General features: G+C 36.2%; 1 protein-coding gene across 1 annotated transcript in view; it reads left to right on the top strand.

The window, feature by feature from the left end:
- Positions 1-14,807, top strand: part of ALDH1A1 (aldehyde dehydrogenase 1 family member A1) — a 31,922-nt gene extending 17,115 nt beyond the window's left edge. The window contains exons 6-13 of the mRNA XM_021381189.1: positions 1,829-1,957; positions 3,414-3,527; positions 4,965-5,067; positions 5,591-5,775; positions 9,019-9,183; positions 11,078-11,235; positions 13,199-13,273; positions 14,197-14,807. Coding sequence (XP_021236864.1) covers positions 1,829-1,957; positions 3,414-3,527; positions 4,965-5,067; positions 5,591-5,775; positions 9,019-9,183; positions 11,078-11,235; positions 13,199-13,273; positions 14,197-14,269 — 1,002 coding nt within the window. The 3' untranslated portion in view covers positions 14,270-14,807. The remainder of the gene's footprint in view (positions 1-1,828; positions 1,958-3,413; positions 3,528-4,964; positions 5,068-5,590; positions 5,776-9,018; positions 9,184-11,077; positions 11,236-13,198; positions 13,274-14,196) is intronic.

The raw sequence follows: 15,168 nt of genomic DNA, 5'->3' as shown, positions 1-15,168 counted from the left end.
CCAAAAGTAGAGACTATCTTGAGTATTCATCAAACTCTTTAACATGGAGTTTTGAAAAATCAGTCTAGTTAAGCCTTGGTTCTCACCTCCCTGTATTATGGAGTGCAAATCAATCTCAAAAGATTGAATTTGTTTGAAAAACAGAATTGTGTTCTGTTGGAACAGAAAGAATTTGAAATAAACTAGGTGGAGAGGGCAATATTTATAGCCTACAAGCAATAAGCTCCTTGGGACCTGGAATATCTATTCTGTTTAGTATAGCATCTGGACTACAGCAATCTTTAGTTATGATTTAGTTACCTTGGTGACAGTACAAGCAAGAATGTGAAGAGTATGTTTGATGAGCACTGAGCCACAAGTTCCCAAGCTCTTGTTCAGTGTTAAAATTTCCTGTTTTGGATTTACTTATTCTAAGTGAAGTTTCAGACTCTTCCTGAGCCTGAGCATCCAAAACACTGAGAAAATCAAACCTCTTTGTTGAGGTTTACATACTTTTGTTAGGTAGCTGTGACAGTGGTTACATGCATTAAACACTCCTAATCCACCCATTTCTTTTCACACATGGTAGGTTTGGGAAGTCTGATCTGACCTGCTTGACAACTTACTAGATTCTGAAATAGTCATGTTGTCTGCCAGGCTTGTTCAGACATGTGGGTCCTACTCTTGTTCCTGATATCTTTCAGTTGACCTGGCAGATTTGCTGTATCTTTAGACTACTACATTAGTTTAGAGAACATCTCTGAAAACATCATTTGGATAGACCTTCTTGCAGAGCTTGAGGAACTATTGTTCTAGTTTCTTTTGTAAGTTAGGCACAAGATATTTCATGTAAAGCAGAGTCAAGATAGCTAAAGAACTAGACACACTTCTGTGTAAAATTGCAGCCTAGAACTATGGGCAGTCCGTACATACGCTAGCTTCCTGTACAAAATGTGCAAGGACTTCTAAGTATATCTCTGTTTTCTCTGAACTGAAATTTAAAGCCAAGTTCAAGGTCTTTACATAAACCAACCTTTGAGGATTATGTGAACACTGCAAAATACTTCTGTCTGCTCAGCATTTCCCTTCCACTCACTCAGTTCTGCTTCAATAAGGAAGATTCAGAAAGCCCTGTAATCCCTTACTTTGAGTTATTTGTGCTTCTGTTATTTCTGGGGGTGGGGTGAGATTAAAGGAGATAACCAGAGAGATAAAGAACAGATGTAGGTATACTTCTCCAAGCTTTTCCGAGATAATAGGTAACTGTTAACTGCCTTTTCCTCCACTTTCTCCTGCATCTTCTTTGCTGAGTCTCACAGGCTCAATGCTTCCTAAGCCACTAGATTTATTTTCAAAGGAGCAGAGCTCTTTCCCCCATCTTTGTTGTCCCTCACACTACTGAATATGGGATCCACAGGAGTCAGCTGCTCTTTATTCCAGCTGAACTAAGCACAGTAGAGATATGACAGTGAAACCACCAGGAAAGAGTGCAGGGGCAGTATTATGTTTTATTACTTTGTCTCTCTTTGAAAACTGAATTGATGACAGATCATTTAAGAAACAAGATAACAAAACTGCCAACTTTACCACTAATCCAGCAGCTTTCTGTCAGGCTTTGTTAGAGGTGTACTCTTGTTGTTTCACATCCCCTGGATCCACATAAACCAAAATCACTGGTCTTAGTACAACATGATTTGCCAGTTGCTTTCTCAAAATATCTTCACGCTGAAAAAAATTTAATAAAAAGTTCAACCATTCAGTTGACAATTCATGCTATAATCACAGAAAAAAGCAAAGACGTTTTGGTTATGTATTAGTAATCAGATACACATTCTTATCTGTCTTTTAGTGGAACTTCCCATTGGTTATGTTTATCTGGAAGATCGCCCCTGCTCTTTGTTGTGGAAACACGGTGGTTGTCAAACCAGCAGAACAAACACCTCTGAGTGCCCTCTACATGGGATCCTTAATTAAAGAGGTAAGTTGGTAACAGCATAGCTTTTTACCCTTCTCAGAAATGTAATAGAACACTGCAGCTGAAATGCCACAGAGGTAATATAAGCTAGGCTGTCCTTTGCAAGTACTTCTTACTACATGTCTAGCCTTGTACTATGGAACTTACCCTGCTATAAACCAGTTAAGTAAATCCAGGGCAAAAGCATGCATATATACAGCCTCATACACACCCACAAACAGTGTTAAAAAAAATAAAAATACAATACTAATTTAGTAAACTCAATTCCATTCTTTGGCAAACATATTTGCACAGTGCCTTTCAAAGTCAAAAGTAAACATTAAGTCAGGTGTGGGGTATTTAGAAGTGAGTGACAAGGACTTTGTTAGCATAGTTATCACAGAAAATAACCTGTTTGTACAGCTAATTATTATTATTTTTTAACTGAACAAACCTTTCACCTACCTGGGTTTATAATTAACGGAGAGCTGTAAATCTGCGTTGCTTGACTGATGCCAAACTCATGAACTCTCTTCACACTGAAAATGGCAGAATACACTTTGTGCTCCTGATCACAAGGAGTGCTGTAGTTTATCCAGTGGCTCCAAAGTGACACTGGCTATTGTACTCAGCCCAGCAAACACCCAAAGAACAGTTAAATAGTTTAGCTATCTTGTTTCCCAATAGATCAACAAACGTAATCTAATGTGTTTGAAGAGTTGGCATGGGCTACCATTATCGCTAGCTCAGTAACCTTGCAGCATGTTAATGGCAATGACTTAGCACATTTTATTATTCTGCTTCAAAACTATGATTCAGCAAAGCACATGGGCTGTGCCTTGCTAGTTCATACAAACTAAATGAGTATTAAGAATAAACTAAATCCTTCTGCTATTGTATATCATGGAAAATGATATTAGATTATACTGGGATAGGAGAATAATTTAAAAAAAAAAATCTAATATACCCTCTCCGTTATTTTTTAGCAATAAATATGAGGAAGTTTATTTATGTGGAAAAGGAAGTTCACATAAAATGTAACTCAGGTCTGCCCTGAGCCTGATTAAATATCTGTTCTGATATTGAAATTTCTCAAAAGGAGTGTTCTTATGTAACAATGTGATCGCTGGCCAATTTTACATGCGAAAGACAAAAAATTAAGCAACGTTTTTTTTTACTTGTCTGACTGAAGGAGAAAAAAATATAATTCTTGCCAATGGCACTGAAAAATAAATAAAATAATATACTGTGTTGTTTTATTTTTTAAGGAAAGAGCAAGTTCAATGGCCAAAAAAACACCTGTGGGGATGGGTGGATAGGTCATGCAAGAAATAAATGTGTCTGGGGTTCTAAGGCTGAAAACAACTGTATAACTGGGAAAAGGTGGCTAGGGAACTGAAAATGGAAGTCAGACTATACAAGACATTCTCCTAGTCATTATTACTTCCCCAATTTTATGGGGTTCTCTCTTCCAATTCAGGCAGGATTTCCACCTGGAGTTGTGAATATTGTGCCAGGCTTTGGACCCACCGCTGGAGCAGCAATTTCTCACCACATGGACATAGATAAAGTGGCTTTCACAGGCTCTACTGAGGTATTATAATGAATGCAAGAAAATATACTCAGAAACTGTGCCCCACTGATTTCCAGTAATGATTTAATGTCTAATTTTTTTCTATGTAACTATTTTAACTTTTTTTTTTCTTTTGGCTGCTGGTTTGTTAAACAAAGTCTGTTTAATGATTTGTTGGTTACTATTAACTTTAAACATATTTAAACAATGTTTGTATTGCAGGAAAACCCTTCAAACAAAGGCACTTCGTGACATACAATAGGTTCTAGCATATTAATGCTATTTTAAGGCTTGTCCTTTAAAAATAAAACATTTTTTATAATTTCTTTATTTACTTAATAAAAGTAACTTCAAAAAAATGCAAAAACTGGAAGAATCTGTGCTGTATTATCTTTAGTAACAATATGATGGTAGGTTTTTACTTCAGAAATCTCATCCCTGGTCCTGTACACACTTAGGTGACATAATGGCATTTTTGTACTTGAAAGTACCGCTGATCACTGAGGTGGTCTTAGAAGTTTATTTGAATGTGTATCAATTCAACAATTGATAAGAAGGTCACTGTTAATTTTCCTCAACCGTTGCTCTCAAGAACAGACATTGATATGACTGAAGATTTGTCCTTGCCAGCACTATAAAACTTTATCCTTACTAGAGTACTTTATGTTATCTATCTGTATACATACTTCATGGAAGTACTGCCAATTGGCCTTTTAACTTCTTGGATGTACATTCCAAAGCTAGATATCACTGTGTCATATCAACAGTCAGTATACACTGAGAAAACTCAGAAACCTCAACCACAAAAGCTACACATTGGCAGTCACAGGCCAAAGCAGCAAGTTCTACAAGCACATTTTCCCACACAACTTCCCCCACTATTTTTCACATTGAAAGATTTCCTTTACTTATGCCATCAATTGAAAGAAACAGCATAAGATCTCTGCCTAGCCGTGCCCATATCCTCTTCTTATTTCAGGTCTCCTAAGTACTGATAAGGGAGAAACTACGAGTAAGATTTGGCACTGTAGATATCTACATCTTCTCTCATACAAGTTATGCATCAAAAGGCTTTCCCATAAATGAAATAGGGGAAATCCAATCTACTGAGAGCAATTAGCATAGTACAAAATAGAACCTACTTTAGATTTCAGGTGCACACCATTAGAACGGTGGTACCAAAAAGAGTGCCAAATATCTTTGGCAGCTAACATTAACATTTCCAGAGAAAATACATTCTAGAAAGCTGGTCTATTATTGGTTTCTAGTCTGAAAGTCATTTACATACTGACTCTTCCCTTCCAATTCTACTTTCTCATTTTTTTTCTTCTTATTTTTATTTCTAAAATTAATTATTTATGCAGCTACTGGGTGTACAGCCATGAACTGATAATGATTTTTGAATGTTGCTGGGTCACATTTGTCTTTTTAAAGTGACATCCTTTTCCTAACTTCTAGGTTGGCAAATTGATCAAAGAAGCAGCAGGGAAGACCAATCTGAAGAGAGTTACACTGGAACTTGGAGGAAAAAGTCCTAACATTATATTTGCAGATGCAGACTGTTAGTAGTATTTTCATTACATAAATTGACTACTTTTTATTTTGTAAAAAATGACTCATATCTGCTTAAAGAAGAGGGGGTTTTGTGTCCTTTTGTTTGTTTGCTTGTTTCTGGTAATGCCATAGTTTTAAAGTAGATTGTCACTACCAATTGCTGGCTGCTTGGCTGGACTGAAAATCTGACAGTCTGCCAACACTTATTATAACTAACTATAACTCTAATGCAATGAGAATTCAGAACCAAAATGGGATAGATGGTGTATTAAGTTCCTACTGGACTTCTTGTGGTAATGCTGAATCAATATTTTACATACAACAATTGAATGTGTTTTGTTTCAGAATACTGTGCTGCTATATGTGAGTAGCTTTGGACATCAATAAAATGAATGGATACTTATGTTTCAAATGACCAGGAAAATAAAAAGTGCTAAAAAGAGGAATGAGATGGCATGGCAAAAGTTTACAAATAATTTATTAGTTGACCGCTCAAATTTGTGACTTATGAAATCTGTATATCTTTGCAGTGGATGAAGCTGTGGAATTTGCACATGTTGGCCTGTTCTACCACCAAGGACAGTGTTGTATAGCAGGATCCAGAATTTTTGTGGAAGAGCCAATTTATGATGAGTTTGTTCGCCGGAGCATTGAACGAGCAAAGAAGTACACTCTTGGGGATCCTCTGTCACCTGATGTACAGCAAGGCCCTCAAGTGAGTAATATTATACGTCTCTCATTTAATTTTGGCAGAACATCACACTTTAATGTACTCCTAAATCTGCTCTTGTGTTAGTGTTAATGCTGATAGCCATTGTCTGGTGACTAGACTGGAGAATCAGATAGAAGAACTGGAGTGAGGATTATTCATGTTACCATCAGAGAATTAGTAACACAGGAGTATGATTTCATTTTCTTTTCCAGGTCCATTTGGTATGGAAAGGGGACAATTATACAGAACTTAAATGCTTTGAGAAAGTTCCAGTGCAACAGCTGTAAAAGTGCAAGTTGATCACCCATGTTAGTGCTAGCATTATATTCCGCTGGTGCCTCAGTAAATGAGTAACTTGAGGAAATTAAAGCTGAGAGCATTCCTCACCCTTTTCCAAGGTGCTAGGTCTTCATTATACTGACCTCAGTTTCAGAATACCAAAAAATTAAAAAGCAGCATTTTGTATTTTTTCCTATCGGTGTTAAAAAGTTATGCCAAGAGCTTCCCCATAAAATGAAGGCCAAAATACAACATTAAAAAGCATTGTTACCATAGTGCTTTGGATTTGGTGGATTCTGTTGGTCACATTAGAATATAGTTAAATTCATTTTCATCCTGAGTCTTATATCAGTTTGTACTACAGGATATTCACTTTCTTGACAGTGCAACTATGAACAAGTTTGATCATCAGAGAACAAAGGAACTGTAACAGAGACAAAGCAAAAGACTGAGACAAAGGAAATCCCATGCATTTTATAATGTTATATATTCTTCACTGATTTTCACAGTCATTTTATGTAATCAGAAAAATGAAGTAAATTAGAAAATTGCATTCTAAGCCATAAAAGCTTTGGAGAATGCAAAAACAGTAAAAACCAGTATTTTGATATTCTGCAATGTGTCTAGCTAATGAACTAATATATTAAGCTAAATAAATCTAAATGTCAGAAGACAGGAAGTTTCTAACAAGGAAACTTCAGGAATTCAGATGTCTATCTGTCTGTTGTACAGCTAACACAGAGATAACAGGGATCCAGTTTCGTATGATAGTGACTTTACCGAGTTTGAAATTCATGGTATCAATTTAAATGCAAAAGAAAAGTAAACTTTTACTTAAAAGTAGACAGTTAAATATTTGAAAAAAGGGATTAATGAATACATTTGCCTTCCTTGATCTCCTTTTTTCTCTTAGCAAGCTTTAGTAGAAATCTTAAGATTTTCACAGGTTAGCAAAGTTTCTGTCTTGTTCATACAGTCCTGTTTTAATAGAAAAAATACAGTAATGCAGTTTAGATTAATTTATTTTGTGGTAGTTGCTTTAAATATTTGTTTGCCTTGCATTCCATGTTGTTCTGCACCTAATACTCTTTCAAAATGTAACTGATTCACTATGCTCCTGTGTCACGTAGCCTCCTTGAAAGCCAAATTTTTCCCCCAGTTCATAGGCCCTCTGGGAAAGCACCTACCTCAGGCCACAAGTTTGGATAGTGCTTTGCACAGCAGGCATGAAATAAAATACAAAAGCCCTGCTGAAATGTAAAATAACATATATATGATAATTCACACATTATTAAGAAAAATTATGATGATAACAGTAACAAAGGAATGACTGAAAACAATTTGAGCTGTGTCGTCTAAACATTTTCTCTTCATGATGTTTATGCACAAGAGATATTTGACCACCAGGGTAGCAGAATCTTTATGTCTTCAGCATGCACTAAGGCAATTGTTTGAAAGCATAATGACAAGGGGAGCAATGGAACTAAAAATCACCTCCTTATAAATACCCTTAGGAATAAATATCCCTAAAATTATAAGCTTTTATCACAGCTTTAACAGTTGAATAACTGTTTAGCCTAATATACATTCAGGAATCGCTCAAACCTTTTAAAATTCTCTATTGTTCTATGATGGAAATGGTAATATTTGTTGTTTAAGTGAAATGCCACCTTTTTATTGCATGAATAAGAGAATAAGATGTACATCTACTTCACTGAGTGATGAGTATGATCACAGAAATGAACTTCAGTGCAAGAGTGCCCCATAATCTTAGTGTCTTCATTAGCTAGTGCTTGAAAGGCTGAACTCTGAAAGACTGAAGAGTCATGAAATCATTAAAAAGAATTTTTTTTCTCTGGTTGCTCAGAGATGCGGTGGAAACCCCGTCCTTGGAGACCCTCATACATAGGCTGGATCAGGCTCTGAGCAACCTGATTTAGTTGTGGATGTCCCTGTTCATTGCAGGGGAGTTGGACTAGATGACCCTTAAATGCCCCTTCCAACTCTAAGGATTCTATGATACTACATTAAAAAAAAAAAAAAAGAAAGAAAGAAAAAGAGGGTGTTATATTGTGTGCCTCCACCAAACCAGCCTTACCATTGCATTTTTCTTGAAATAAATGTTACTTTGTAGATAATTTCTCTAATGCATAAAGTGCTTATTAGTTCATTTGTAGAGGGAAGAAGATAAAAGCAAAAGTTTTCTAGTTCAATTTACAATATTTGCTTTTATCTCTTGTAGATAAAAACTGGAAGAAGTCAGAGAAATATAAACCTTTATTGTACTGCCATCATAAACTCCCTTTCCAGCTAAAGACACTGCAATCTGCTGTACCACAGAGCCAAACTGTAATGTGTTTGGCATGTGTTGTCTTTCTTGGTCCACTTGGGGAAGAAGGACAGAGACTGGCTTCATCCAGTAAAAAAAAAAATCTACAATCTATGTTTCCCGAAGCACAAAGCTAAAAGTCTTTATTCTACTAACAACTCAGAAGGGCTTAAAAATAGCACTGAATTTCAGTTATATTGTACAATTGCTTTTTAACTTTCTTTGATGGTTTATGAAAGCAGCAGGGCCAATCTACCAGCCCCAGTGAAGTACAGAAGAATCTTGCAGACTAGACCAGTCCCTGTGTTATAACTGCAGAAACAAGCTCATCAATTCTCACTTGGATGAATCATTTGTAGCTGAGATCAGTACTGAAAAAAGTATCAGATATGTTTATTTTACAGATTTCCTTTCATTTATACTAAAGAAACACACACTATCACTCCCTGTACAGCTGATTCTTCTGTGTGAACATTTCTGATTATTGATTTGTCTGAATAGTTTAGAGAAGTTGTTGACAAGAATGTTTGCTGGGCTCTCCAGATGTCTGTCTTCAACACATGCAATTGAACAAAGCTGGAATATTGTTAAACTGTGAGTTAGACACTGTTTTCATCCCTGTATATCTTTTCACTTAGATTGACAAGGAGCAGTTTAAAAAAATCCTGGATCTAATTGAGAGTGGGAAAAAAGAAGGAGCCAAACTGGAATGTGGAGGAGGTCCTTGGGGAAACAAGGGTTACTTCATCCAGCCCACAGTTTTTTCTAATGTAACGGATAATATGCGCATCGCCAAAGAAGAGGTAAATAAATTCTTGGCAGTCAATACTGGAGCTTTTCAGTTTAAATGTGTGTACAAAATATTCATTCAGAAGGTCAAGTGACTATATAAAAACGTTCCAAGTAAATCCGTTGTTCCAATCTGGTGTTTAAAGTCCTTTTCTTGGTTTTTTATGCCCATTTCACCAGCCCATTAGAGGTCAGTGAGAGGAGTATGAGGCTGGCCTGCCAACAAAGGCTCCACCTTAAGCTGATAAGAGATAAAAAATGTTAAGGCTGGGTCTGTTAATTACATCACCCCATACTGCCCATGTCTCACATATCAGCTATGGTAACTGTAACAGAGAAACAAACTTTGAAAACATAACTTATGAGCTCCGCACTCCCTCAGGAGCTGCTCAAGTTACAGTTTTGACACAATATGCACCAAACAGCTATTTTGCAATGAGTTGTGGTTCCAGAGGCATTTTGCTTGGTGACAATTACAGCAAAGCAAAGTTTTGCCTCTGCAGAGTTGCTTAACCTAAATTCCTTTGCAGAAGTACCCACACAGTGTTGAAGGCTTTCACAGCACTAAAAAGGGCCCAGTGCTAGGTCAGCAATGACTAGCTGGAAGGAAGAGGGTTATGAGCGCAGAGCAGTTCTGTAAGCACAGTCTCAAAATAAAGTTATGACCTCCTCACTCTCTTTGTTGTTTTTTTTTTTTCATTTGTCTGATTAATAACTGGTGCGCAATTACTGTCTATTATATTTCTTCTTGCTAGAAAGCTCCTTCAAAATTGTTAGAAATCGAGGAGTTACATTTTTTGCCAGCAAGACTGCTAGTGCATTCTGCTGCACATACCTATTGTGTTTAACAAAAATAAACAGCTAAGCTAAAATGAACACCAGAGCACTGAGACCTAGCTGCAAAGGAGAGAAAAACAGGATAAAGCTGCCCAAAAAGTAATTTGGAGTTTTTCTTCTGGAGTGTAGAACAGATAGGAACAATTGCAGAGATGTCTCCTCACAGGTTTTTCTGTTTCCTTTAGGTCAGCATTAAAGTAAGACGAGACCCTCTCACAGTATTTTGAATCTATTAAATAACAAAAGACCTGAGAGCAAAGGCAATTTAAAGAATACTTGGATTCTGAATGTCAGGCTTGAACACTGAAGAAACGTACAGTGTTTTTGTAATCAGTGTAAATAATTCCTTGCAATGCCAATTAGAAACTAGGACTAAATATTTTCCAATAAAATCAAGTGGAAGTCTCATAAACTATGAGAACAAAAGTAATTAGATGCAGTAATGCCCCCCTGCCCTACACAGTGCTAGCATGAAGTGGTAGGTCATGAGTATATGCAGCTGCAAACACAGAGAGACAGCAGTGAGAAAGCAAAGTCTAATAGAATATTTTCTCATTTAGAACTCAGAAAGAGAGCAGAGTTTACTTATACACTTGGCATTTATGTGCAATTGCACAGCTATCCTCAGAGATGAAAGTCTAATAAAAAATTTAGGAGAGAGAAACATTGAACATTTTTTTCAACTTTAAAACTGGAGTGTCCTGAAGAAATAGCAGTTGGCGGGTCACCAGTATAGATCTGTAACATACTGTGGCTCTGTGCTAGATACCTTTATGCTAGGTGTCTCTTCATCTTATATATTTATTTTCAGCATGTATTGTTTCTTATTTATCGCTTTATTCATTTTTATCCTTTTATTTTTAGAAGAGGCTAACTTGATTTGCTCCATGCTATAAAAATCTTACCTTTACGTTAATTTATAATCCTTTTTGGAGCTCTAACATGTATACCCTTGACTGAATGAATTTAGGAACAACACTGTCTGAAGGAAATTTTTTTTATTACGTATAAATTGTTTGTGATAATGAGATACAGTAGTCCACTTCATGTATTTGTATGTGCCTAAAACAGATATTTGGACCTGTTCAACAAATCATGAAGTTTAAAACTATAGATGAAGTTATCAAGAGGGCAAATAATACTACCTATGGCTTAGCAGCAGCAGTTTTTACCAAAGACATTGATAAAGCACTGACGTTTGCAGCTGCTCTTCAGGCTGGAACAGTATGGTAAGTCATGACTCATTTAAATCCTCCCTCAGAAATGCAGGTGAAAACTTCTTTTGGTGGTATGCTATTGTATTTCAACCCTTACCTGTCCATGCTTACTGAGCTATTACATAAATACTTCTTGGTCTTCACACAATTGCCCTGTAACGTTAGTCTGAAAAAATTAAATGTACTTACTAAAAGGGAAAGAAAAAAAAAAACAGAAATACAGTAAAAGTGCTGCTTTCTTTTCCATTCAGGATTTGGGCATAGCTCAGTTTTGAGTATGTTTTTTGAGTATGAATACTCAGTTTGCAGAGATCATTTTCTGTAATGTGCAAATAAACCCATTATTTGAAGTTGCTTGACCATTAACCTGTGCAAAAAATCTTCCTATGAAGGAAAAGGTTGATAAAATGTGATTCAAATAAGTGTAAGTGCGGGGGGGTTGGGGTGGAGGGGGTGAAGAAGCAGAGGTCTGTGGTGATAGAACAAGGGGAAATGGCTTCAGGTTTAAAGATTTAGGTTGGATATAAGGAAAAATTCTTTTACAGGGAAGGTGTTGAGGCACTGGAACAGCTTGCCTAGAGATGTGGTTGATGCCCCATTCCTGGAGGCTATCAAGGCGAGACTGAATCAGGCCCTGGGCAACCTGTGATGTCCCTGTTCATTGCAGGGAAGTTGGAGTAGATGACCCTCAGAGGTCCCTTTCAACTCTAAGGATTCTATGATTCTATGATTCTAAGAACTGTTACAAGTAGGAAGGAAAAGATGCTAAGGGCAACTATAAGGAAGAAAAAACATCCAACAAAACTGTCATGTTTTAATGGAAAAGAAAAAGGCAACCTACATGGAACTAGAAAGGCAAAGGCTGGGAGAAGCAAAAGTGGAAACCTTAAGGAACAGCAGGCTATCTAATGACTGACAAAGAGACCTACATTTCCCTATCAGAAAGTGAACAATTAATTTCACTTGAACTCAAAGCATGTGTACTTAGTATTTTTTTATCTGAAAGGACTTGCCACCAGTACAAATTCATGCTGATGTCCTGTGACCTAAAAACATATTTTTATAAAAAGTCAGCAAGTTTGACCTAAGAGGTAATATTCTTTCAAAAGGAAGAAAGGTTAAAACAAAAGCAAAGTCTTTGTTTTTCACTTTTATGCAATTGTTGATCTGTCTAGGAATCCTCAACAATGAAAAGAACTTTTTTTATTGAGTTATAGAATATGCTGAGTGGGAAGGCACCCACCAGGATCACAGAGTCCAACTCTGGGCTTTACACAAGACCACCCAAAATTAAACTCTATCTCTGAGGGCATGGTCCGAACGCCACTTGAACTCCAGCAGGCTTCACTACTGGTCCAGTGCCCGACCTCCCTCTTGGTTAAGAACCTTTTACTAATATCCAGTCCTTTTCCTAATAAAGCATTAGACTGGCATTGGGAAAAGCTATAAGATGTGAAAATAGAGAATATCTGACTTGAGAATGTTGCAAAATAGAAAGAGCTTCTCAGCTATGCAGTAGAATGCATATTCTGCCCAAACACTTTATAATACAAATTCCCATTTTTACTCAATACCTTATTTTTTGTTCTCAGCCACAGCACAGAATGGTTTAACATAGAGAAAAACCAAACCAAACTTCCTAAACAGACATTTAAGTGATCTGAATTTACCTATTGGAAGTATACATGCAGAAGAATTATCTGTGCTTAGTCTTTGGTTTGAGAGCTGATTCCTTAATTAGGAAGGAAATTTGTTGTTACTATCAGCAGAAAGGTGTGACTTTCACTCAGCTTGAAGACCTTCGATCAGTTAGAGCCTTCGTCATAGTAGCATATTTCTTGCAAATACATTACTCATATGTATTTTATGAATATCACCATAGATGTATTGTAGTTGATGGCACAACACTGACTTTTCAGAAGTGAAAAAAAGTTGTTTCATGCTTTCTAAAGTCTTTTTTTAATTATTATTCCAGGGTTAATTGTTATGGTGCATTTTCAGCTCAGTGTCCTTTTGGAGGATTTAAGATGTCAGGAAATGGAAGAGAACTGTAAGTAGACAACTTTAATACTGTAGAGTCACAGGAAATAGAAAATGAAATTCCCAAATCCAACTGTTAATGTTCACAGCTAGAACTTGAGGTTTTGTCAAGCTACTCTGTGTAATATTCAGAAACCTAATGTTGTCAGGCATAATGTCAAGCTAAGAATTCTTTTATAAAGCCAATTTTCACAGTAACTGCTTGTAGTAGTTTGCACTCTATTGATATGCAAAACTGATCACGGTGTTTATGGTGTACAGTTTTTGCATATATATTGAAAGTGTCATTTACATGCATATATGTACACAGAAATCATGCATAGTTTGTGGAATCCCCTTTAAGTGCCCTTTTTTAAGAATGCAAGATATTTTAAAATCCTTGAAGTTACTGTCTAGCTTGGTCAAATGTAATGTGTTCAAGAAACATTTAGATCTAGTGTTGAGAGACATGGTTTAGTGGGGTTATTGGTGGTAGGTGGATGGCTGGACTGGATGATCTTGTAGGTCTTTTCCAACCTAGCTAATTCTATGTTCTATTCTAATGTCAAAAATAACTGTGTATAGTGATCAGGCTTTTGGTCTTTTCCCAGAGAAGCAGGAACGGAAATGGAGCTGCTTATAGAAAGGAAAAGCTAATCAAATTGTTTCAGACTTACAAGAATTAATCCAGTTTCAGTTTGAATCATGTCTTGTTTTTTTTGCACAGAAATGAAACCACACTCTTTCCCACTTTTCCCAGGAAACAATTATTACAGCTTTTCAAAAGGCATCCAGAAGTCTAGCTGCACAGATATCTTACAAATATGTCTATTCTCCCTCTTACACAACTGCCCAATTGAACAGCACCACTAAAAATATCATCAAGGATATAATTTGTAAAAAAAAGTATTAAGCTATTAACCTCTGTATTGCTCTTGGTTCTCTTTTGTCTAGGGGAGAATATGGCCTTCAAGAGTACACTGAAGTTAAGACTGTCACAATCAAAATCCCACAGAAGAACTCGTAATGCTGCTTGATGTGCAGAATTTAGCTTCTTCAAATGTACCTGAAAAAGCTTTCATCTGAACTGTGAAATGTGTTATATCCTGAATTATTCATTAACCTTCTTGCTTTCTGATTGTAAAAGCAAAACTTGTTTTCATTAACAATATAAAGTAGAAAAAATTAATGTAATTAACTGAGAAAGGGAAACTTTAATGTTTGGAAAATGACTAACTCTTTTGATTTGTATTAAGAATTATTTTTCATTTTCAGTGGAAGTTCTCCATAGTGTTATGGAAATGTTTGTTTTCCTTTATATCTTGCAGGTACTGCTTGAATGTATGTGGTCTTCTAAATGTTAGATGGCAAGCTGTCTTTTCTTTGTGGCCTTAACAAAAGCACTTATGAGTAACTAGCAGGTAGATACTTTTTTGTGTCTTTCAAAAATAACAGACTTCTAGATAACTTGCTTCAACAGGTGAATGTTCCCATCATATTGAGTACTACACAAATGTAATCTGGATAATATTAAAGAATAATAAAATCCAACTTCAAAAGTTAAAGCTACTTCTTCTTTAGTCCTTTATATTACACTGGTTTACTATTGGGCATTATGTAGGACATATTTTACATCCTTAAAGATGCACTGCTGTCTCAGTGGTATATTTAGGTCATTGGAAGTACATCATCTTAGCTTTATAGAGACTAAACTTCCTAATTCTTTGAGAGCGTCATAAGTGGAAAGATATGAACATACAGAACACTGTCCCATGTGCTAAGAGACAGCATTTGGCTTTGTAGTGATAAATACATCAAAAATTCTTAACAGATGACAAATGGGAAATAATGAGAGAAGGGAAGATGAGACTTTCCTTTGTGATTCACTTCTGCTTCATTTTCCCTGTACTCCTATATCTGGATATA

This window comes from Numida meleagris, chromosome Z (genome assembly GCF_002078875.1).
Source record: "Numida meleagris isolate 19003 breed g44 Domestic line chromosome Z, NumMel1.0, whole genome shotgun sequence".
Lineage (NCBI taxonomy): Eukaryota > Metazoa > Chordata > Aves > Galliformes > Numididae > Numida > Numida meleagris.
The sequence above is the reverse complement of the archived record's forward strand: the minus strand, read 5'-3'. Positions and strand labels throughout refer to the sequence as shown.